Raw genomic sequence first — 24,637 nt, 5'->3', positions numbered from 1 at the left:
TCTCTGCTCAGTTCATTTTCTGACTCCAATTTAGATTCTTTGAAGGGCAAGTGGGAGATGGACTTGGAGGAATCCATATCAGGGTTGTTACCGACATCTGGTGAAAATTTCATGTCATTAGCACCTCTAGTAATATATTTACTGAGAAAAATGGTGACGTGTTCAATACTTATTTTACCCACTGTATTTTCCAATAGAATTTACGGTTTTTTTGTTTTGATAGTTTTCATATTGAAACACACCAAACACACTAACAATTAAACCTGGGGGGGTGGTGTATTATGCAAAATAATCTTTTTGAGCTTTACATCATATTATGTCATTCCCTGTTCAAAAACACACAGAGTGTTGCTTTGACTCACTCGTGCATGTTTGTGAAATCCTTGAATCTCCATGGATTGCCATGGGGAGCTGCCTAAACGCTTGCTGGTACAAAGCACCGCCTAATTTTCCAAAGCGCCTCTCTGGAGCTCAGTCCTAGCCGAGCTCCCACCCCACAGAGCACCCCCTCCCCCGAAGCATTGTTGTGAGGATGTGCTGAAGTGGTAGAGTCAGAAATGGTAGGATGTTCTTAAAAAAAGTAGAGACCAATTTATTTTTGATATATACAACGTTTTCATAACAACTGAAGGTAACACAGTTACTTGATCGTGGTATAGAATTGAACTATGTACCTGGAAAATACATAATACCCCCTTTAAAACAAATAAAATATATGTAAAAATTTACATTCACGACACGTGGTTTGTAATAAAAATGTCAAATGTCTTGATATTTTCATACCACAAATTTCCTTTCAGTTGTGTGATAGGTGCCCCAAATTTAGCTCCACCACAAAAGGTAAAATACGCTAATGTTTAGTAGTTGATGTGTGTGCGTGTAGGTCACTGATTAATCTATGAACTCAACCAAATTCAAGATGGCCACCACAGCTGCTCCAAGCACAAACAGATCATGCTGCATTATCATATCAAACTGAGCGTAATATTATCTTCAAGATTTGACCAAAACAATTGTAACCATTTCTCAACAGCAGTGAGCGATATGCATTCCTTCAACAAACCCCAGGCTTTACATGTTTTATGTTTTGTGTTTCTGTTTCGTACCTTAAAAACATTTTTCTTGCTGGACAGCTCGTTGGCCCAGTTCAGGTGTGCTCCTCTTAAATCCACGCTACTCTCTGGACGACTGTTTCCTGGTTTCTGAGTTTGATCAACATGAACACAAAACACAATTTGTCACTTTCCTCGCCGCTCCACTGACATGCTTGACCCACATGTGTGGTTTGAAGTAGGTGTATTAAATAAAAACAACTTTATTTGGAGCGCCATTTTGCCCCCATTTGATCTACGACAATTGATGACGACTATCTACTGCACACGACACCCACAGCAGACATGTGCCACCGGGTTTTTGAGCAATGAAAAAGATGGATGTCATCTTTCTGAAATATCAGTGAAAATAAGGTGAAGGATAATAAATGTGAAGTTTTTGGCTTTTTTTTTTTTTTTTTACTAAAAGCTCCTAGCAAACTGAAAAACATGAGGTGATGTTCAAAAATATTCAACTCTCAAATAATTCACATTTTCATACTAAATCATACCCTATAACATTTGATTTTATATGTAAGTACCGGTAACTCATTTATTCTCTTTATGACTGAATGAACAGAATTTGCTTTATTAAGTAAAATCCTCAGTTTTTCTTACCCAGCTGGAAGGTGTTTGTGATTTGGGATCTTTAAAGAAAACCAGACTGTTCCCAACTAACACCACCCACGATGGACTCCAGTTCTTCCTGCAACCCAACAGAAACACATGTTCTGGTTTGTATTTAGCCCAGGCAGTGACAATTATCGTATTTTATTTGCAAAGATGAAATGAAAACCAAGCTCCGTTGTAGGTTCACCTCAGTTTTCTGCCTCCTTCCGCTATCTTTGTCTTGTTCAAGAGTCCGGCTTTTTCCAGCTCCTGGAACAATAACAACAAAAAAACGCACTCAGAACACAGACTAATTTTTCGAATTCAATCACTTCATAAATGTGAAGCTGTAAGGACATGTTTAAATATAGTATCAGTGAGGGCTTTTCCTCAGAGAAATATACTGCATCCTAAAGGCATTTAACCTGACAGTTGCATCATTCAAAAAGAAAAAAAAAAAGAAAACTAGCAAGAGGGGAAGGGCTCTGAAATCTCCCACTGCGGTATGGCCCCGTTTAAGGTGCGAGACATTTATTACTCGCTTTGAAGCTATACTGTAAGTGTTACAGTAAATGAAAGCAGAGAGGAACAAGTTGAAGGGAAAAAATGTGAAATATCCAACGACAAAGATACGAGTGTTTGTTTAGGAAGTCTGACACATCCAATGGTGAAGTGATTTATTTTACTTTAGCTAGTGAAAAGTTAAAAAGTATAATAACTCATAGATGTGCATCTTTTAGAATATTTTAGAGAATTTGATAATCATAAATATAATCATTTATAATCATCTTTTGATCAACAAAATTAGCTAAAGGGAAGACTGGAAAAGTGTCAGAGAGGACACACATTTTTCTACAAAAGACACCAAATTATAATACATCATTTTGTAAAAAAGTACAACTTTTATTGATTTTGAAGGGAACACTTTTTTGAGGAATTTCGCATCCATCCATTTATTTTATTTACCTGCTTTTCTGTACAGGGTCACAGGGGGCTGGTGGCTATTTCCTGTGATTGGGCTACTCCCTGAACAGGTCAGTTCATCACAGGGCCACAAAGAACCATTCACCCTCTCACACACACAGTGACAATGTAGAGGTTCCAGTCTGTTGGTGAACCTGCAACCTTCTTGCTCCGAGGCGACAGCTCTAACCACTCATGATGCTTGATATTCACAACCAGAGCTGTAAAGTAACTAAGTACAAATATTTCTTTACTGTACTTAAGTAGAATTTTTGGGTATCTGAGTAATTATTTTTCAGTCTACTTTTTACTTCAACTTCTTAAATTTTCAAACAATTATCTGTACTTTCTACTCATTACGTTTTTTAAAAAGGTAAGAAGTAGAAAGTCGTTACTCCTRTTTTATTCTGAGTTATTATTACTTAAAAAATCCTCCTGATAAACTGTGTCTCCTATAGAGTGAATTTAATTGTGGTTGAAATAGAAGTATAAATATATCAAATTCAGATACCATATTAGTTTGTACACAAACAAATTATGTCACACTCCAGCAGGACATAATCATTAAAATAAAAGGACTGTACTTAGGAAGTATTTGTATTTCATGAATTATATTACTGCATTTGGCCGCAGCCCTCGGATAGATTTTTATTTTGGAGAAAAGGTTTGTGCAGCTTTGATATATGTATATAAACTGAAACAGCTGGACTAGTGCATCCCAAATTTAACATAAATTAATTGTTTTAATACAATACAGTCATTTCAGCATTTTTTCCTAATAAATGTCCTTACAGAAAATCTAACTGCTTATTTTAAATCAATACTCTTTCTTTTAATACTTAAGTACAAAAAATATCAGATACTTTCTTTTACTCAAGTAATATTTCTAAAGGAGGCTTTAACTTTTACTAAAGTAAATTTTTGGTAAGATACTTGTACTTTTACTCAAGTATCACTTTGTGGTACTTTATACAACACTGTTCACAACACTTTCCATTTATCCATGCATCTTTTTTTAAAGTAGTATTTCTCTCACCGGTGTGCCGCCTTCACTGTCTGGAGAGCTCGCGGGAGACGGAGGCTCAACGACAATGTTTGTCACATTGCAGGAGTAATCGCTGTGCTGCCGAGCCAACTGCAGAACAAACAGGGCGCAATCTGAGTTTCAGTACGTGTGAAAAGTCCTCTTCCACGTTGCATGGTTAATGAGTGTGTGTGCCCCGGATACCTGGCTGTTCACAGACTGTGAGTGACTGAGCTGCTGCTGGTTGCCGCGCAGGGGTGAAGAGCTGTAGCACGGAGCGTCGGTGTTGGCGAACGCCATCGTGCTCAAGGTCTCAGAGGAGGCGGCACGCTAAAGGTTAAATAGTAAAGGTGAAAAAAACAAATGAAGTTTTAAAAGGACAATGGTTGATTGAACTTTGTGGCATAAAAAGATAATAATACTTGTTTGGTTTATTCTGAAGGAGTTTTAACATCAGCTCTTCAAAAAATGTAGCATTCTCTTATTCTGAGAAATAAAAAACAAAATTTGTAAGATGAATTAAGTAACACTAATTCTATAAAACTTCATCTTTCTTCATAAACATTAAATATATGACAGATAAATGCACTATCACATCATTATCACCTGAGGTTAATGTGATAAGTGACACCACTAGCAAGAAAAAAATGCACAGAAACAGCTCTAATGAAAGTAAGTCTTCAACAATCTCCTAACAGCCTTAAACAAGTAACTTGCGTACATTTGGAGAAAAGTGTTGCATCTAAACCTGAATCTGAGATTAAGATAAAGCATAGTGTTTAAATATTTATCTGACAAACTCCAATTATTCTGACAACAGTCAGTTTTGGAGTTCCGCAGGGTTCTATGCTTGGCCCAATCTTGTTCTGTTACATCAGGTAACATTATAGACAGCAGGGAAAACCTTTTCATTGAACTGCAGATAAAATTGACCTTTGCTTAACTGTGAATTCTGATGAAACCAATCAACCGGTTAGCACACAAATTTCTGTTTCACAGATAAAAATACCTGCACTGAAATTCTCTTGAAACACACTTTTTTACTTGTAGCACGAGTGTCACCTGCAGTAGTTTTCATCATGAAGTAGGTTTCAAGGACATCCTGTCCCAGAGTGATACACAAAAACCACTTTGTACCCTCTTTCTCAGTTAGACAGTAGAGAGTCTTTGAAAACCCTCCAGCTGGTCTAAAATGCTGTAGGGAGAGTTTTGATGAGAATTAGCAGGAGAGATTTAATAATTTTCTGGTTTTAGCTTCTCCCAAATTGCTACCTCTGAAATGTAGAATGTCATTCTAATATTTTCACCTGACATGTATGAAGAAGAAACTTTATTGTGTATAAAAGGTTGCACAGTTACAGTACATCGCTCTTAGTTTGCTAAAGTTTTTAAAGGTGGAATAAAAGAGAAAGCATTCAGGCTTCTTTCATGTAGATTTGAGGAGGCAGATGTCCACATCGTCCTGATGCATCTCAGTAATCCAGGTAAAATAATCAAAAAGAAAAATAAGTAGGTCCTCTGGATGGGTTCTTCTTTAGTGAAACGTTTCATCTCTCCTCCAAGAGACTTCTTCAGTCTGATGAGTTTCAGGTGAACTCAGCCTTATAAGCACTGCCTCCACATGGACACACAGGTCGTTCACATGCAAAAGAGGATCATCAGCCAAACAATAGGTCGTTAGTGCCTTGATTGGCTCTATTGTTCATAGAGGGGCCCATCACCTGACTATCGTTGGAGCCCTGATTCACACCTTTTGCTCACAGGGGGCTGAGTCATACTTGCAATAACAGCGTTGTAGGAGGAGGACAACTGGACGTGAAGGCCTCCACCTCTGTTTAATGGTGGACGGTTTTTCTTCACAAAGATGGCTTCCTTTACTCCTCTCTCAAACCAGATGTACACATCCTTAAAGTGCCTGTGACATCAAATTTTTGTAATACATGCGAATGCATTTTTAGAAAGAGGACATTGATAAAATATTGCAAAATAAATTTCATGTCGCTGAGATGAACAGTTTTCGAAATATTTGCCTGTGAAGTAACAGGAAGTGATGTCAAAGGGGAATGTCTGCATGTGAACAGAGTGTTGCTATAACAGCCAACAACCCAGACTGTGGAGAAGAATCTGATGTTTCTTTAGATTATTTTGAGTCACTATCAGAGATGAAGAATTGTCAGAGTTCAAATAATATTGTTTCAATAAACAAAGACCAGAGAGTTTTCTTTGTTAAAGGGTTCCCCTTTGATGTCACTTCCTGTTTCACTTTGGCTGAGCCAAGTTCAAAAGAAAATATGCCAATTATGGGACAAAATGGGTAAAATTGTGTGTATTGCACCAACTTTCTTAAATATAAAGATGTTTTCTTTCATTTTTTGTATTTGAAGAATATGCATGTCACAGGCACTTTAAGTTCTGCTGGAGACACTTGAATATGGTTCTCCAGTGTTGCTCTTTATCCCATGAATGTCTCAGATTGGGTTTTAAATAAAATTGAAGATGTAATGTTGCCCACAAGTTTCACTGAATCCATTTTTTCCCCACAAGAAAACCATTCTTATTTGTATTGGACCAAATCAAAGTGTAACTTAAATGTATTTTCTTGCCTTCATTTACTTCTTCACCAAAACGCCCAGAGGTGACTTTTGTTGAGAACTGTGTAATAAACTGGATTAAAACTTAATTCTGCTTTATCTCTTACAAAGCTCACTGCTGTTTATCTAACCAGTTTTATTATCCACTTTGGTGTTTTCTGCAGAGCCGAAGCCACCAAGAAACCATCTGTTCAGTCAGATTAAGCCAGAAAGAGATTGAACATTTTTAAAAATAATTCGTTTTTGAGGAAGAGCGGCAACGCAGTCGTGTCTAGACTGAACTCTTTACAATGACAGATGGAGACACGCTGGTTTACAGCGGAGGTACAGCGCAGAGCTTCAGACGCACACGGGTGCACAGCATATTCACACTTTGCATGGGTAGCTTTTTGTGCTTCCAGTTCCAGGCATGTACATTGAACTGTGTCAAACTACACGCACATGCAGAAACTTAAACAACTTCAACTTCTCGTGCATCAAAATGCCAAAATTGGGCTCCCAGTCCCCGTATCCCAGATTTAACAATCAGACTAAAGATCCTCACTAAAGCTTGCATCTCTTCATGCAAGGAGGATTAGCTCTCTGAGAGCCAAATCTGCTGTGTTTTTCTTTTTTTCTGCAAAGAGCAGGCCTTTAAAAAAAAGGCTTTAAACCGAGTATACCCACACCCCACTGTGACGCAACATGTTGCAGTAAGAACTGCTTGGGTAACAGGCTTTCTCTATACACCATGAGTTGCTGTTTCACCACCTTAATATGCATAAACGCTGATGGCTGAGAATCTAATGAGCATAGCTGGCATTACTTTAATGTATTCTACAGTAATACAGTGAAGATGCAGGTTTAGCAAAATTTAAATAAGTGAGTTCTTTGATTTTCATGGGGTAAAGGCCTTTCTATCAAAAGCCCTTTGAGCAACAACAGAACTCTTAGGATTAGCTACAGAGGAAGGCGCACAACCAAAAAAAATAAAAATAAAAAACAATGGAAGGGTTTGTCAGTTAAAGGTATCTTTTTATCTTTGTGTAGGAGGTAGATGTACGTATGATAAGGCAGGAGTTTATCTGATGCCGTGACAAAGTCAAGGTGGCAAATAAAGTCACCAGAGGTCTGTGATGTCGTGTTTTGTAGGCAAATGCATTCTGCTGTAGAGGGAGAATATGTAAAACTGGTAAAGGGAGCCTTTGTCTTTGACTCTTTCAGGTGAGAGTCAAGGTGAAGTGGAGTGGATCGGATGACAAAAAAAAAAAAAAAAAAAAAAAAAAAAAAAAAAAAAAAAAAAAAAAAAAAAACGTACCTGGGTCATCTGCCAGCCGCTGTCAGAATTTCTTTGGTGGCTCCCAAAGAGGAAATCAGGCGACACCTAGAGAAAAGGAGAAGACAGGAACCAGATCAGTAGTTCCTTTAAAGACAAACCCATTTATTTTTCTATTAACCTGAAAGTGTAGACTCTTCTTTTGTCAAATTGTGTGAAAATGTTTTATTTGTTCAACAGTAAGTTATCCCCTTGATAGCACAAATTTGAGCTAATTTCACACCCAAGTAAAAAAGGCAAAACAGGATGTTGACACATATGACACATTAGAGATGAGTTTCGGGGCTAAAACTCACATCAGCACTGAAACCCTCTAACATCCTGCCACCTTTGACTCACGTCCATGGCTCAGAATACACTCACTCGCGTTCATCCGAAGGTAACGAGAGGCGGTTTGCTGCTTTGTAAGAGCGAAACTCTAGTTTGACTCAAACACATTTCTAGGGTGTTTAACAGGCCGCCTTTTCTGGCTCTAAATCACCGTCAGCACCTCTGATTTTAAAGAACACAATACGAGAGGCCTGATATTAACACAACAGTCAGATATAACAAAACAAGCCGCACTCAATGAGCTCATTCAAAACCATTAACGGTAGAGAACAAAAACGAGCGTCACAAACAAAAAGGAAAGCAAAATGAACTCACAGCGAAGGTGCTCATTATGACGGTTCACCCTGTTAGAAAACTTCAGGCCACCTTCAGTTTGTTATCAGTCGACTTCAACTCCTCAGCCTCCTGTGGTTTTATGTCATGATGCACATCTTAAAGCGTAAAAAAACACGCATATCTCTCCCTCGGGCTGCAGCCCTGTCTACTTCCCCATTCTAGAGGGAAGCTGCCTTCATCGGCACATGCTGTCAGTTTTATGTACAGCAGCATGACAGGGAGGTGTGTGCTCACATGAATCATTCGTTTTTGGCTTGCATTGCCACATCGACAACTGCCCGACCGCTTTTGTTAGCATGAACTGTGCAGGAAGACACGTTTAGATCGAGAGAAAGAAAAACTGACCAGGTTCGATTTAATTCAGTGATGAGGATCGTCAGCAAAAAAAACCCTTTCTTCACTGTTCCACCAAGATGAATGGAAACAAGCCAAAACCGCTTCAGATAAACAGCACTTATATGTTTAAATTGGTAAACCATTAAAACCCATTGAAACACTGGGTCCTCCAGGCCCAAGCTTGACCTCACGGTTCCTGTTAATTACAACATCGGTTACTTTTGAGCAAACTGCTTTGCTCTCTTATGGTCTTTTGTATAAATGTGACTGGAAATAAAACCAACAATGAAATAATTGTGATAATGTTAAATTATTACTGTTAAAAATGATAAATATTAATTAAGGTTGCACTGTTTAATCAAATAAATTGGTTAAGTTAGTATATTTTTATTGTTTGGTTGCTAAATTTGCCACATTATTATTCTATTAAGCCATGTATTTAGTTTTTCAAGCATTTATATATTTCTACATTTATTTCCAATTATGAAAGGTTCCGTCCTCCATACTTTTGCTGTTTCTCAACATCTGTTATTGTCTCTGTAAGTCAGAAAACATGACTCCTCACATGTAGGAGAATCATTAAAGATGCAAAACATTTAAAAACGTTAGCATTTGGACGACCTCGCCTTTCCTACTGAACGATTTTATTGCTAAAGGTCATCTGAAAGCTAAAAAGTTTGTTATAAGCCATAACATCTTTACTTTATGTCAGTCATTTTGAATTTGCACAAAACAAACAAAACGCCTTAATTTTGAAAAAAAAAACTGTCACAAAGTTTTATTTTGTCTAAAAGATCAAGTTGAGGTAGCGGGTTGAAATATGCAGAAGCCAAAATGGAAGGAGTCAAAAAGTTATTTAATAAAAATAATAATAATAATCATAATAATAATAAAATAATAATAATAATAATAATAATAATAATAATAAATGTAATCTAATCTAAAATGGGCCACGTGGGTTTTCACACCTGGTTTATAAACCTGTGAGGTATGCAGTTTGCATTATGCATCGTGTACTGCAGAATAAAAAGTGACACATATAGGTCAACAGAACGCACATCAAGCTGACGTGATGGGTGGGATCGCTGCTTTGATCAGACGGGCACTTTTTTTTGATGAACAACATTAAATTTGAAACGGTGATGCAACGCTGAGCCAACGTGGCTTTCAGACGTAAAAATGCTTATCTGGAGCAATCTGGATCAGGCAGCTTGTGTCGATGTACTTCGCAGATGCCATCACCGATTTGGTGAATGGATCAATTTCAGTCACAGACTCACAGTCTTAAAACATTTAAAACTGCAGAATCCATATTTAAAAAGGCAGAAACATGCTTGTAAAATAAACCTATTAAAAAGTAATCTTGATGACATGATAATGATCTAGTTTGTACTACAGAGTTGAATACGCAGACGCCTTGGGAGAAGATTTGATTTGTTGTGAAAGTCTAATAAATGGTTTAGATTGGGTTTTGTAACATTGCTGATGTAAAACACCCAGTTTCTGAGTTTCAGGCCCTGATGGTTTCTGCTTCTCTCCATCGGCTCAGCAGGCATTAGCTTGTTGTGTCCCGATTTGAGCTTAAAAATATATATACGCAAAAAAATAAATAAAAAACAGGACCTGTGTGTCAGAGGACACTGTCAAGTTATCCAGAAGAATCTAATCTCTATTTTTTATCTGGAAACGTGAATTTCTTGTTGCTTCAGTTTAGAGCACAGAAACTATAAAGAGGCAGTGACACAAAAAAATTCACGAGAAAGGTGGACAGCTGTAAATGTGTTTTCCCTGTTGTGTGTCGTCTCTGTTTAAAGACACTTCATAACATTGATAATTTACACTGAAGAAAGAGCAATAAGTTAAACATTAAAAACCCTAAAAACACTTCTGAAGAACAAAATGATTATCAAGAACTGATTTGATTAGAAAAAAGGTTCCCACACCTTGGTCAACATCAAATTCAAGGACCTTTCAAGGAATTTCCAGTACTAATTTCCTCAAATTAAAGAATCATACGCAACAGCAACTACCTACTGCTACAGCAGAATGTAACCAATAAACAGGTTTAATATCATGTAAATTCAATGAAAAACGTAATCCTGAGTTATCCACTCCAACAAATGTATGTTTTTGTTTATTTAATTTTATAATTTATTTTTTTATAAGATGATGAAAATCAGTCATGTGAATAGAGAACTTCAATCCCCCAAAAACATCCAAGAACTTTCTAGGACAAGTGTAATTTTGGCTGTTTTCACAAACTTTCCAGGGCCTTGAAATATTTTTTTTTCAAATTTACAAACTTTCAAGGATTTCAAGGACCCGTGGGAACCCTGTAGAAATGTGTTTTTCTTGTTGCTCACCCGTTACTAAAACTAAAAACTGTTAGTGAACAAAACTACTAAAATTCATCACTTAAGTCATGAAACGTCACTCAAATGTCTCAGCAAATAATACTCTAATTTTTTGCACACTTTATGATTTTTTTTATCATTTAGACTAATTCAAATGACATAAAACTGGATCAGTAAGGAGACCCAGTCTTTTAAGTGGGTAAAGTATTTACTCTTTGTGTGAGTCCAGACAGAGGCAGAGACAGATGGCTGGTGTCCCGGGGTAATGTCTGACTTTGTACCGGATTGGCCTGCATAAAACACATAAATAGACAAAAATCAAACAATAAAAGATTATTATTAAACCAAACATTTTGATGTAGCAATAAGAACCAGAAAAGTCCTATTTAACTAATATTAAAGCCAAAACTTTTGTTTGATTGGTTTCCTTCCTTAAAAAAAGACTTCCTGAATGAGATTACATTTTTTCTTCAGAAGAATTAAATTAGAAATTCCAAATAACTATCATTTGACTATTAAACCCAAACTAGATTCTGTTCTCTTTTAACACAGCAAGGCTATAAATTCTCAAACTATTTCATAAAGATTAAAAAAAATCCAAACACTCCTCCTTCTTCACAGTTTGCTTCAATCATTAACAACGATGAAGGAAGTAACTGCCAAAAACGGATCTAAGTTTTAGACACTTAAATGCCAATATTATGTCAGCAAATTTTAGCATTAATTTCCAAGAAATACGTCTACACAAACATTCAACTACATGTTCACCAAAATTAATAAAACTTTGATATGGAAGAATTTTATAACCACCAATCCTAAAAACCCGGCGAGTGTTTACATGCTTACATACTATAAACAAAATGGAGCATTATTAATTTAAAACTCTTCAATAAGTCCTTTTATTAAGTATGTTCAAACTGTTTTCCCTCGTGAATTAGAGCAGTCCTGGGATCAGTGTGTCCCCAAAGCCTTTGAGTCGCAGTAAAGAGTAAAAACACTATCCATCTCTGTGGAAAGTTGTGTGAAAATGTCCCCATTAACGCTGATACAAACAAACCATATGAGCCTCGTCTTTTTTCTGCACACTGACACTGCCTCTCATCCGAAAAAAGAGGCTTTCATCCTGCTCACTATCCGCCAACCTTCTCTTGTTTAATGGTTTTTATGTCAGGAGAGGGCGCGCATGGGTTTAGGCAGAGCAGCGAATCAATACCTGTTGTGTTGAACGGTTTATCTGGCTGCTCCTTTGAGCGCGAGCCCGCCGAGGGGGCTTCCATGACCTCTCTTTGGTGATGCTATTGACGTAATAGCATCTACCTGTGGCCGGGTCAGAGTACTGCTCCCACATGTCCATGATCTGAAGAGGCTGCTGACTCGGAGCAGGGCTGGGTGGCTCCGGCTGCAACTGACGCTTCTCCAGCTGCATCTCCGTATAAATGGGGGAGTCCTGCCATGACAGCTGAGACAGATAGCCTTCTGTCGGGACCTTGTGTGAAGAAAGAATCAAGAGAAAAGTTAGAAATAAGAAAAAAAAGTGTAGAATCATCATTCTTTGTCCCACTCTGTCCTAAAGCTTTTCTCCTTCTCCTTTACCACACTTCCCGTGTTCCTGGACAGTCAACCCTAAGTGCGTGACCTCTGACCCTTGTTGCCTCACTGTTGCACTTGCCTCCAAGTGGAACCTCTCCAAGTTCTCTTCCACCTGTTTCCTGTTCTCACCACATCATCTGCAATGCATCTATTTATAAGAAAAAAATTGTATAGGTCCTCTGGACGGGTTCTTCTCTAATGAAACGTTTCGTCTCTCCTCCAAGAGACTTCTTCAGTCTGAGAGTTTCAGGCAAAATTCAGGCTTTTAAGCCCTGCCTCCGTGTGACTGATACTCACATCACATGGCTATCGTTGACACCTAATTAACACCTATTGTTAACAGGGGGTGGAGTGATACTGGCAATGGCAGCGCTGTAGGAGGGGGACAACTGAAAACGGAGACCTCCACCTCTGTTTAATGATGGACGGTCTTTCTTCACAAAAATGGCTTCTTTTACTCCTCTCTCAAACCAACGTTCCTCTCTATCAAGAATGAGAACATCCTCATCTCTGAAAGAGTGACCGCTGGCCTGTAAATGAGTGAAAACTGCAGAGTTCTGGCCATTAGATGTAGCTCGTCTGTGTTGGGACATTCTTTTGAACAGTGGTTGCTTTGTTTCCCCGATGTATAACTGGTCGCAGTCCTCCTGGCACTTAACAGCATATACAACATTGCTCTGTTTGTGCCGGGGCACCGGATCTTTGGGGTGAACCAGCCTTTGCCGTAATGTGGTTTGGGGTTTGAAAGCTACTGGGATATCATGTTTAGAAAATAAACGTCTCAGTTTCTCCGAAACACCCGCAACATACGGAATCACCACTGGTTTGGGTCTGGGTTTGGGGGCTTCATTTTCACCTGAAGGTTGCATGGAATCCTGTCTGTGTTTTCTAGAAGAATAACCCGTCCAGAAGACCTATACAATTTTTTTCTTTTTGATTTTTTACCTGGATTACTGAGATGCATCAGTGCATCTATTTATCTGCAACTCATCTTGATCACATATGTCAAACTCAAGGCCCGTGGGCCAAATGTGGCCCGTCACAACATTTTATGTGGCCCACGAGAACTCCACATAACCAGCTACTTTCGCTGCGGCCCCATTTGTACTGGGAAGTGGGAATTTCCCACTTATAAGTCATAAATGTGAACTCAAATGCACCTCATGGGAATTCCATGTTATAAGTGGGAGCAACACCGACTACCCCAATTCAGAACTCAAGACGGCAGGTACTCACTATAACTCATCAGTGAGTAAACTTTCTTGCTTTTACTTTTAAAGGGGACCAATTATGGTTAAAATATTAGATTTAATACACAAAATCACTTTCAGATATTGAGATTTCACCTGGTCAGTTCTGCCTGTTCTGAGCTCCTTTCAGAATGACCTGTCTATGCAAATAAGCTGCTGTTGGCAAAGCCCTCTTAACTCTTTGTTTAAGTTAGCTCCGCCCTCCTAACAGAGTTTGTTAGAACTTCAGATACATGAAAATGGCTACTAGTACAAGCAGATGCACAATGGTACATCAGTAGTAGACAGGCTGCGCGCAGTGCAGCCACCCCAGGTGAGGGCTAGGTAGGGACAGATTAGAACATCTGACTGCAGCGGAGCGGAACCACATCTAGTGTAAATTCGGGGTTAGGCGACGCTAGGTTGCCCAGGTTTTTGAAACAGCTCATTTGCTGAGACTAACAAAACATTTACATATTGCCAAAAAAAACTGCTGTGAGTACTTTTTTGGCACTTGGACTGTTTCTAGAGGCAGTACAGACCCAAACTGAAGTATAAAAAGATGCAAAAAGTGAATTTTGTATAATAGGCCTGCCTCCTGAGCCCCAAGCCCCCGGTACCGGGGGCAAACAGCTTTTTCCATTTTCTATTTCTTTTAACTTAAGATCTGTCTGTTGGACCTTGACATGTTTGGTATCAAAAGAAAGCTAATAATCTTGGCTAAAAGGTCACGGAAACTGTTTTTTATATTCACTAAACACAGTTCAAAGGACAGGCAGTTGAATCAGAAAGTAAACAAACTGTACAAAAAGGCGTCATTGCAAATCTGTAAATAGATTCAAGCAAATCTGTAAAGGAAATTTTTTGATGTTATTTTTTAAATAAAGTCAAAGTAGATACCTAAATATGTTGTAAAGTGTATTTAAAGTTTTTTTTCACTTGATTTTCAGTGAATATGGTCCAACTGTAGTCACACATAATTTCTCATTATTTCATATAGTATTTACAGAATGGCGACAAATAAATGTTTGGATAATTTTTTAAAAGAACAAACATTCAATAACAAGTCTTTTAAGGCAAGTAAGAAAAAAATAAATAACATTTGAATGTAAAAACTTCAGATTTCTTAACATTTATTAATGGTACCATAATGGTCTGTCCTGTGCAGAATGACAAAATGGAAAATTATTTCTTTACTAAAACCTCTGAAACTTTGCTCCAGTTAATTTTAGCAGCATGAATCTTTGCACAGGTAATTTCTATAAGTGGATTTATGGATTCCAAGAGTTTTAGCCTACTTCATTGTGGTTTTAAATGGGTTATATACTGTCTAATAAAAGACTATTAAGGTGAGAAAGGAAAAAAGATTAAAATATTGTGTTTCATCCCCAATATCTCTAAAACCACAGCAGCTGTTTTAATACTTACACTTCTGATTAAATCTCCCAAGTGTTTGCTTTATTTTGATACCAAGATTATTTAAGTAGAGTTTGTAAATAATGAGATACACTCAATTACATTTCGGCATGGTATTTTGAGAAAAAAATTCAAGAAAACCCCTTGAGGCTTAAAAGTTTAATAGTACAGTATTTCTGTAGTATTCATTTCACATTTAGTCAGTCATTCATGAAGTGTTATTTTATTTTACCAATTATTCAAACAGGCAAGTCCCATTGAGATCGCAGATCTCTTTTTCAGTGGAGGCAGGGCCTGAAGGTAACCTATCGTACATGTTTTTGAAGGGAGGGAGAAATCGGAGTACCCGGAGAAAACCCACGCAAGCATGAGGAGAACATGCAAACTCTGCACAGAAAGACCCCAGGTCCAAACTGGGGATTGCACCCCGGTACTGTTCAGTGTTTAAATGAGGACATTTTAAAATGCTTTTTCCATGCAGGACATACCACTCAGAGCTCAGTTATTGTTTGTTAGATGTGCTCAGTCTTAGCAATGAGACAGGGAATGTGACATTTTGTGTTCAGTCGAAGCAGATATGTCTAAATTAATAACCAGTCCTTCGAGGGTCACCATAATGCTGATGTGGCCCTCGGTGAAAATGAACTCGACACCTCTGATTTAGACCGATGAGTAGTTTGAAATTCTTTAAATAACATCATCTTGTTCTCAGCACGCAAAACTTAGTCACAGCATGTGAACAAAAGTAACTGAGCAGATCAGAAACAACAAAATGCAAATAGCAGTAACTTGAACAAAGGAAGCCGTCACAGCATGTAAAACAGAGGAGCCATCAGAGACCACGGTGTATGAACAAGTCCCACAGTCTTCTGTTATATAATAACCTGACAGATTTTGGATTAAGACACAGCTTACAGAAACACACACTCATCCTGATCGAGATCACTAAAGCTCACACAGCTACAAGAGAAAAGATCTATAAATCCATAAGCGTGAACTGACCGGCTCGCTGCTTGATCCTTGTTTCATAACTCAGACTTTAAGATAAGAAATGTTCGATGAAACCTTTTCTACCAAATGTAGGTTCAATAAAATTCAACCAGTCAAACACAGACACTCACACGGTACTATTATTTTTACTCTTTATACAAATATAGTGTTTTTTTCTTTACAATTAAACATAGACTAGCTGTCAGGTGCAATGCTGGAGGGCTGCCTAAGGACACTTCATCATGTAGTGAGGCTGGGGGGATCGAACCAGCAGTCTTCAAACTGCTCGGCGATCCACTGATTAATATTAAAGCTGCTCATATAAAGACAATGAATATGACAGATCTTTACTCCAGGTGGCAGTGCTGCATTTTTGTCACCTGATGCGTCTTGATCAACAGTTTGCATCAAAACTCTTGGTTTTTATCAACAGGTTCAAAAAGATGAAGAAGTGAAATGTGCTTTTGTGCTATTTTAAAACTTAATTTGGGAATTACATGGAAAAATAAAACCAGAAAGTTAAGTGAAACATACAGAAATGCAGAATAAATAGTATTTAATTACTGCTAGACTGATACATACAGTAGGTTTACTGCAATAGGCTGAATTTGACTGAGTTTATTCTATGCATTTGTATTGCTTTTACAGTATTTTGTGTTGCTTTCTATGTTTTGTAGCATGTTTGTTATAAAAATCATCTGAAATGTAAAAAACACATTTTAAAAACTCTAATATTGTTCAAATGGTTTGAGTTTAGGACCTCAAATGATGTGCACTGAACCCTCACATCAACATTGTGTACAACCTTTAAGGTAAATTTCACAGAGAAAAGTCAAACATTTGAAGTTTGACAGGAAATGAGCAGCACACGTTCATCATATAATAAAGATGTGCTCATGCAGTAATAACAGAAAAACAAAAAAAGTGTTCATTTGATGATCTTTCCTTGAAAACTCCGAATAAATCTGCTTTAAAATTCGTGAGCAGAGGAACAGCACTTCAGATGATCTACAGATGGTCAGAGTGTTATTTTGTTTGACAAACAGGGATGAATTGGTGGCTTTATTATTCCGCCTGTTTTAAAACTGAAGACAGTTCTCTGAACCAAGAGAAACAGAAGAGACAAAGAAAGGAAGGTGAGTTATAAAAAATAGGACTGTCATTTCCACTGAAATCCCAGTCAGAAATGACTTGTGCACACACTTCAGTGGAAACAAAACTCTATTTGGAGAGACAGTTGGGATACTCAGCGCTGGGAGTTCCCCTCAGTTGGCAGAAGGATAACCTTCAATATTTCTCCCAGTAAGGCCTTGTGTAATCCTTTCTGATGTAATGTAAGGAAGCTCTGGCGTCATCGCAACTCTAACTTGATTGCTGCTGTAGGAGGATTATTAAGGACAACTACAAGTGTAAATCAAATTCTGCTTCATTCGCCAGCTCTGAGGTCAGTCATTGTGCAGAATTAAACCCGAACACACCAGTTTCCTTTTTTTTCCTCTTTCTATTTATAGCAATACATTACTGGTCCTCTATCGAAATAATCCTGTCATTTACACAATGTTGAATAATAAAAATGATTTCCAACCAACAGCAAACGATCACAAATCACCTCAATATTAGCATAAAATGAAACCTCACCATGCTTTTTTTTAAATCTAGTTTTCTAAGATTACTACGACACGTAGTGTTTTGTTAAAACTACACACTAGGTTATTACGATTTTTGAGGTATGACGTGTTAATCCTGGAGATTAGAGATTGTCGGTGACAGGAAGTCAAAATTAATCTAATCCCACTTCCTTCAGCATCAAACTGCATGTGATGGATTTGTTTGACCCATTTTCTGCAACCTGACGTCACAACGCCACCACAAAGTAAAGGATTAGGAATCACTGAACCATAAATTGAAACTTCTTCTGATCCCAACCACCGAGCAAAAACTTGTTAGTGCTGAAATTACTGGGGGTTTTGTTTTAGACTGAAATATTGATGAACATGTAAACCAGCTTACAAAGAAAATTCAAAAGTTTTTGTAAATTACTATTGTTTGAATTTATCCTTGGAAAAGGGGAATATATAAGATATTTTTTCTTCTTTCTGCTGCCTTTTGTTTTATTTGTGATTTGTATTTTTTTCTCCTATTGTGTATGGAGTATATAGCTTTTTTAATTAAATGAAATCAATAAATGTTATAAATAAATAAATTATAAAACTATTGTTTTACATTAAGCTGAACTGCTAAATTGACCGTTTGCTGTTAAAGTTTTCTTATAAAACAAGGTGATCACGCAGTGTTGGCAACATGAAAATGAAAAACTCATCTGTTTTTAGTTTCTCTCTCAGCTAAAAAAGACACAAGTGAACACTGACACAGATAATTATTATTGCTCCTTGTGTTTCATATGATGTTGACAGGTAGAAATGACAGAAATTAGCATTTTACAGGTTTACAAATGAAATCCTGAGACCCCAGCTTTCACTTTGTGCCTCTGCTGTATCCAATTATAATCTAATGTTTTCATAAAATAATGTAAGTTTGTTCAATTTTGACTCTGCTTACCTGCAGATGGTTGTTTTTGCCTGAAGACCCCACCATGTCCCACTGGCTACAAGACTTCTTAGGGATCTTGTGGTTGATGTGGCTGCCGAGACCACCCCCCACCTCGTCGTACGGGTTCTCCATCACGTTTTCAGGCAGATTGCTGGAGCTCTGGCTCCGGGTGATCATAGGGACGACTCTGGGATTTGATGATGCTGTTTGGGTCGTGGGGGCTGCAGGGAACCCAGGGACGGTGAGGTGGCCTGATTGGGAGTTGGAGGAATTTGAAGTGAAGGTGAATCCAGAGAGGGGGAGGGTGGGGAACCGGTTTACACCTGCGCTGGTTTTCTTCTCAGACCTCTGGAAGGCACTGCTGGAGTTGAGGTTTTCCATGGAGTGATAGAAGGGTTTGTTCACTGTGGGAAGACAAAAAAAGTATCTGATCAGTTCTGAACTTGTTTCTCAGTTCAGTTTCAGTTACAATTTTTATTCATTTCATTAAAACAAAACAAATAATTTTATATACAATATACAATAAAAATGAAAAATGAGAGAAAAATATATATATGTGTGTATATCAAAATCACAAATAAAATGAAATGAGGGAATGAGGGAAGAAAAAAATCTTATATCTTATATCTGCCCCTTTTTTCCAGAATAAGTTCATTTAACAAAAAAAAAACAAGTTATTAACAAAACAAAACACAAGAACATCTAATCCCTCTAGAACAACAATTTACTCTATATAGATACACTTTATACTGTTTTGTATTTCTTTAGCAATACAACTTTTATCATTTTCTTAAATGTACATAATGATCCTGCAGTTTTTACATCACTCCCCAAATTATTCCATAGTTTTATTCCTTGAATTAAAGTACACCGTTCCTTCAAACTAGTTCTGAATTTGGGTTTTACAAATATCTCTGTCCCTTTAAGGTTATAACAACTCTTTCTCTTAACAAATTTTACTTGGATGTTTAAAGGTAATGTGTTTTTATGGGCCTGATACATAACCAGTAGAATATAATAATCAACCAAATAAAGGAACTTCAATATTTTCAATTTACAAAATAATGAATTTGATGGGTGACGACAATGTTTTCCAGTAATAATTCTCACAGCTCTTTTTTGTAATAAAAAAAATAGGATTTGTAATTGTCTGACACGATTTCCCCCAGACCTCAATACAATAAAGCAGGTGTGGACTTATTATTGCACTATACAACATATACAGTGCTTTATCAATAAATAACTCCCTTACTTTATACAGCAATAGATTTAGCCATCTTTGTTCTTAAATAATTCATGTGAGGTCTCCATGTCAGCCCTTCATCAATCACTACACCCAAAAACTTCACCTCACTGACTTTACAGATCTCGATCCCATCGACTCTAAATGGAACATCAATAGTTTTCTTTCTATTACTAAATACCATATAACTAGTTTTCTCTAAATTTAATGACAACTTATTAAGTCTAAACCAAGTTTGTATTTTAACAAATTTCATTTGCATCCTTTCCAACATCCGTTCTATATCTTTACCCAAACAAAAAAAAATGTAGCATCATCTGCAAATAATACACATTTGAAAAACTCTGACACACCAAATCATTCACATGCAGTATAAACAACTTTGGTCCAAGTTCAGAACCCTGAGGAACTCCACGTCTTATGTTACAAAATTCAGATCTTACTCCATTTATCTGTGCAAACTGTTTCCTATCTTTCAAATAGCTAGATATTCACTGATGTTTCTCCACTTTTAAAAAACAACCCAATGTTTTTCTTGGATTTTAGAGTTTATTGCGGTACCTTGATGGGTTTCATTACTAGCAGTTCCTGTGAGGCTGGGAGACAGAGACGCCCGGGGTAGTATCCTGATGTTGGAGGTCAGTGAAACTGATGTGACCAGGCGCTGGGGTGAGGGCATTGGAGTGATGGGTACCTCTGTCACGTATGTGGCAGGGACATACAATGGCTTTGTTTTACTGGCTGCTCCAATCCTTCGTACCTGTCAAAGAACAGACCTCTGAGTGTGTTTGATGTTTTCTTCCATCTACTCTAAGTAGACAGCAGCAAGTGCTGAAGTTAGTGCAGAAATGACAAAAACAGAACCCTAAAAGTTAGTACCTCAATGGGGTGAGGCGGATGGAAATTAGTTGGGGACTTAAACTTCTCTCAAAATAGTAAGAAATTAGTCAAATTCAATTGTAGTATCACTAAAATAATCGTGTGCATCAAGTAGCCACAGCTTAAGGAAGGTAACTTTTAAGATTTCACAGCTAAAGTTTGTTGCAACTGAATTAGAAACAAACTATTTCATCTTTTTTTTGTTCCTAAAAAAGGCCCAATTACATTTAGTTGCTAATGCACAGATGGACACCTGAGGGCACCACAGAGCCCTGTGAAGAGCCACGTTCAGAAGATCGGAGCCAAACCATTAAACTGTGGAGCTGAGATAAAAGGGATAACACCCAAACAATGAACATCTCTGTTCCATGTGGATTCATAAAAGTAACTGGTTATCTTTTATTATTATGAAAATGTTTAAATGACAAGAAATGTGAAGTGTCTTTCTAAAAAGTTAAGAAATGTATATTTTGCCTGCTGTTTTATGTGATCCACTTTATGCATACTATGTTTAATCATGCCTCAAAGGCACATTTATGAAATGTAAGGTGAAACTTAAAATACTACAAAAAGCAAATTAGTGATGTCAGGTTTGGCCTGTCATGGCATTAGCAGATGTTAAAAACATACCACTTCACAAGCTTTATTATTTGTTGACAAAATTGTACAAAAGTTTGCAGTAGCTACATCCACCTTTCTGTTAAATTTACATTTTCACAGACTGCAAAGCCACAAAAAAAGAAACATGTTCTCACCTGCCACCAGTCTGCATTTGTCTTTTTCAGGAGAACAAACCGTTCGCCCTCTCTTATACAAACTTGCCGCCCATCTGCTCCCCGGTAGGTGTAGTCATACTGAGCCTCAAGGACCACAGTCCCGCTGGGGACCCCGCAAACTGTCACCCCACTGGGGTTCACTACGTGCACCGCAGATTGCTGCCCCACAGACCGGCGCCAAGTACCAGTCAGCATGGTCTCCACAGTCCTGTTCAGCAGTGTTTGACAGGGGTACGCTGGTGTTTGAAGAGGCTCGGGACGGTGCAGGACGGGTGAGACTGGAGCCAGGCCAGTGCCATGCTCTGAGATGGACAAAGAGGTAAAACATAGACAGAAAGAGGGGGAGACAAATCAGCACAGCTAGTAAAAAATTACAAATCTATGCAGGTTCATGAGAAATTAAAAAAATCAACTTAATGCTGAAAAGACACTCATTAATATATGTTTTGTATGCACTTTTTACATAAGAAGAATTTATTAGCTAATGATAACAAATAAATATGACAATATTTACAGACTAAAGAAACTAAAGTGCTTTCTTTATTTCCAATGTCAGCACACTACATACAGTGGGTAAAATAAGTATTGAACATGTCAACATTTTTCTCAGTAAATGTATTACTAGAGGTGCTATTGACATGAAATTTTCACCAGATGTCCGTAACAACCCAAGTGATTCATACATATAAAGAAATCAAACCATAAATGTCCAGAAATGAAGTTATTTGTAATAATGTGGAATGGCACAGGGAAAAAGTATTGAAAACATGAAGAAAGGGAGGTTTAAAAAGGCATGGAAAGACAAGACACGAGCTGAACTCTCTCAGTAATTAGAAAACAAGCCTGCCCCTTGTCAGTGCAAGTTAATATCAGCTGGTTCAGTCCCAAATGATGGCCAGGTATCACACAAGAACCATCTGATGATGGGTAAAAGTAAAGAGCTCTCTCAAGACCTTCACAACCTTATTGTTGCAAAGCATAATGATGGCATCGGTTACAGAAGAATGTCTAAACTTCTGAAGGTTCCAGTGAGCACTGTTGGGGCCATAATTCAGAAGTGGAAAGAACATTATTTCACCATAAACCGACCACGACCAGGTGCTCCTCACAAGATTTCTGACAGAGGAGTGAAAAGAATTATCAGAAGAGTTGTCCAAGAGCCAAGGACCACTTGTGGAGAGCTTCAGAAACACCTGGAATTAGCAGGTACGATTGTTTCAAAGAAAACAATAATTAATGCACTGAACCACCATGGCCTGTATGCACACTCACCACGCAAGACTCCACTGCTGAAGAAACAGCATGTTGAAGCTCCTTTAAAGTTTGCTGCACAACATTTAAACAAGCCTGTGTAATACTGGGAGAATATAGTCTGGTCAGATGAGACCAACAWTGAACTGTTTGGATGCCAGAATACACATCATGTTTGGAGGTCAAAAGGCACTGCACAGCAGCCCAAAAACACCACACCAACAGTGAAGTTTGGAGGTGGGAACATCATGGTGTGGGGCTGTTTTTCAGCATATGGTACTGGCAAACTTTAAATAATTGAAGGAAGGATGAGTGGAAAAATGTACAGAGACATTCTTGATAAAAATCTGCTTCCATCTACCAGGATGATGAAGATGAAACGTGGCTGGACATTTCAGCAAGACAATGAGCCCAAACACAAAGCCAAGGAAACTCTCAGTTGGTTTCAGAGAAAGAAACTAAAGCTGCTGGAATGGCCCAGCCAATCACCTGACCTGAATCCAACAGAAAATCTATGGAAAGAACTAAAGATCAGAGTTCATAGAAGAGGTCCACGAAACCTTCAAGATTTGAAGACTGTTTGTGTGGAAAAATGGGCCAAAATCACACCTGAGCAATGCATGCCACTAGTTTCTCCATACAGGAGGCGTCTTGAAGCTGTCATTGACAACAAAGGCTTTTGTACAAAGTATTAGATAAATTTCAGTAAGTGTGTTCAATACTTTTTCCCTGTGCCATTCCAGATTATTACAAATAACTTCATTTCTGGATATTTATGGTTTGATTTCTTTGTATGTATGGATCACTTGGGTTGCTACCGACATCTGGTGAAAATTTCATGTCGTTAGCACCTCTAGTGATATATTTACTGAGAAAAATGGTGACGTGTTCAATATTTATTTTACCCGCTGTCTAGCACAGCCCATCACCCCTCTTTTCTTTTGTCTTTTTATCCCTTCAGAATCAAGAGACCACATGTGAGTGAATAACTCATGCGTTTGGTAGATGGAAAGAGTGCAATATTCCCAAAATAGCATCTGTCTCCGTCTCTCCACCTGAGCCAGCATCCCCCAAGCTAGAACGCTTGCTTTACCCAGCCAAGACCCGCTTACATAAGAAAAGAGCACATAACTTTCTGCCAGACACACAGGAATACAGCTTTACACAGCACACCCACTCTGACACACAGATTTCTGCACAAAACGAACACAATTCAAAACCCGCACAAGGTAGCTCACAACTGTCACAGAAAGCCCATGTCAAGAGGAGCAAAATGCTGGACAAGACAAGTGGGGAGGAAAGGAGATGGACTTGAAATGAAAAAACAAAAACACTGTAAAAAATAGAAAAATAGAACTGTTCTCTGTAAAAAAATATAGTGTGGATGTTTGTGTGCTGAATGACTGCTGTTAAAACTGGATTGTTAAAGTTAAAAATGGCAAAACAATAGCAAAGAGCTAACAGGATCAAAGTGCTTGTTAAAAGCTAAAATGAGTAAAATGCAAGCTAAAAGTAGCAGTAGCAGTAAAAGTAAAGGGTAGCTAAAAGCTAAAAATAGCAGAACAGTAGCTAAAAACAAAAACAAAAAAGCTAAAGCCTACTACAAGTTTCCAAAGGCTGTTCAAGAAAAAAACAAAATGCTTCTTCAACGTACCAAAAAGCTGTAGTCAAAAGTAGGCCTGCCACAATTAATCGATTTATCGACGACTAATCGATTATTAAAATAATCGATGACTAATTTAATAATCGATTAATCGTTTTCCA

At 37.7% G+C, this 24,637-nt stretch overlaps 1 protein-coding gene across 1 annotated transcript in view; it reads right to left on the bottom strand.

Moving 5' to 3' along the window:
* arhgap9 (Rho GTPase activating protein 9) overlaps window positions 1–24,637 on the bottom strand; it is a gene marked incomplete in the record, with an annotated part of 52,336 nt that overhangs the window by 16,010 nt on the left and 11,689 nt on the right. The window contains 11 exon segments of the mRNA XM_014004157.1: window positions 1,107–1,202; window positions 1,710–1,797; window positions 1,909–1,970; window positions 3,700–3,798; window positions 3,892–4,017; window positions 7,576–7,641; window positions 11,162–11,239; window positions 12,163–12,435; window positions 18,734–19,128; window positions 20,529–20,727; window positions 21,602–21,924. Coding sequence (XP_013859611.1) covers window positions 1,107–1,202; window positions 1,710–1,797; window positions 1,909–1,970; window positions 3,700–3,798; window positions 3,892–4,017; window positions 7,576–7,641; window positions 11,162–11,239; window positions 12,163–12,435; window positions 18,734–19,128; window positions 20,529–20,727; window positions 21,602–21,817 — 1,698 coding nt within the window.

The sequence above is a fragment of the Austrofundulus limnaeus genome, unplaced genomic scaffold (genome assembly GCF_001266775.1).
Source record: "Austrofundulus limnaeus strain Quisiro unplaced genomic scaffold, Austrofundulus_limnaeus-1.0 Scaffold22, whole genome shotgun sequence".
NCBI classification, from domain to species: Eukaryota; Metazoa; Chordata; class Actinopteri; order Cyprinodontiformes; family Rivulidae; genus Austrofundulus; species Austrofundulus limnaeus.
The sequence above is the reverse complement of the archived record's forward strand: the minus strand, read 5'-3'. Positions and strand labels throughout refer to the sequence as shown.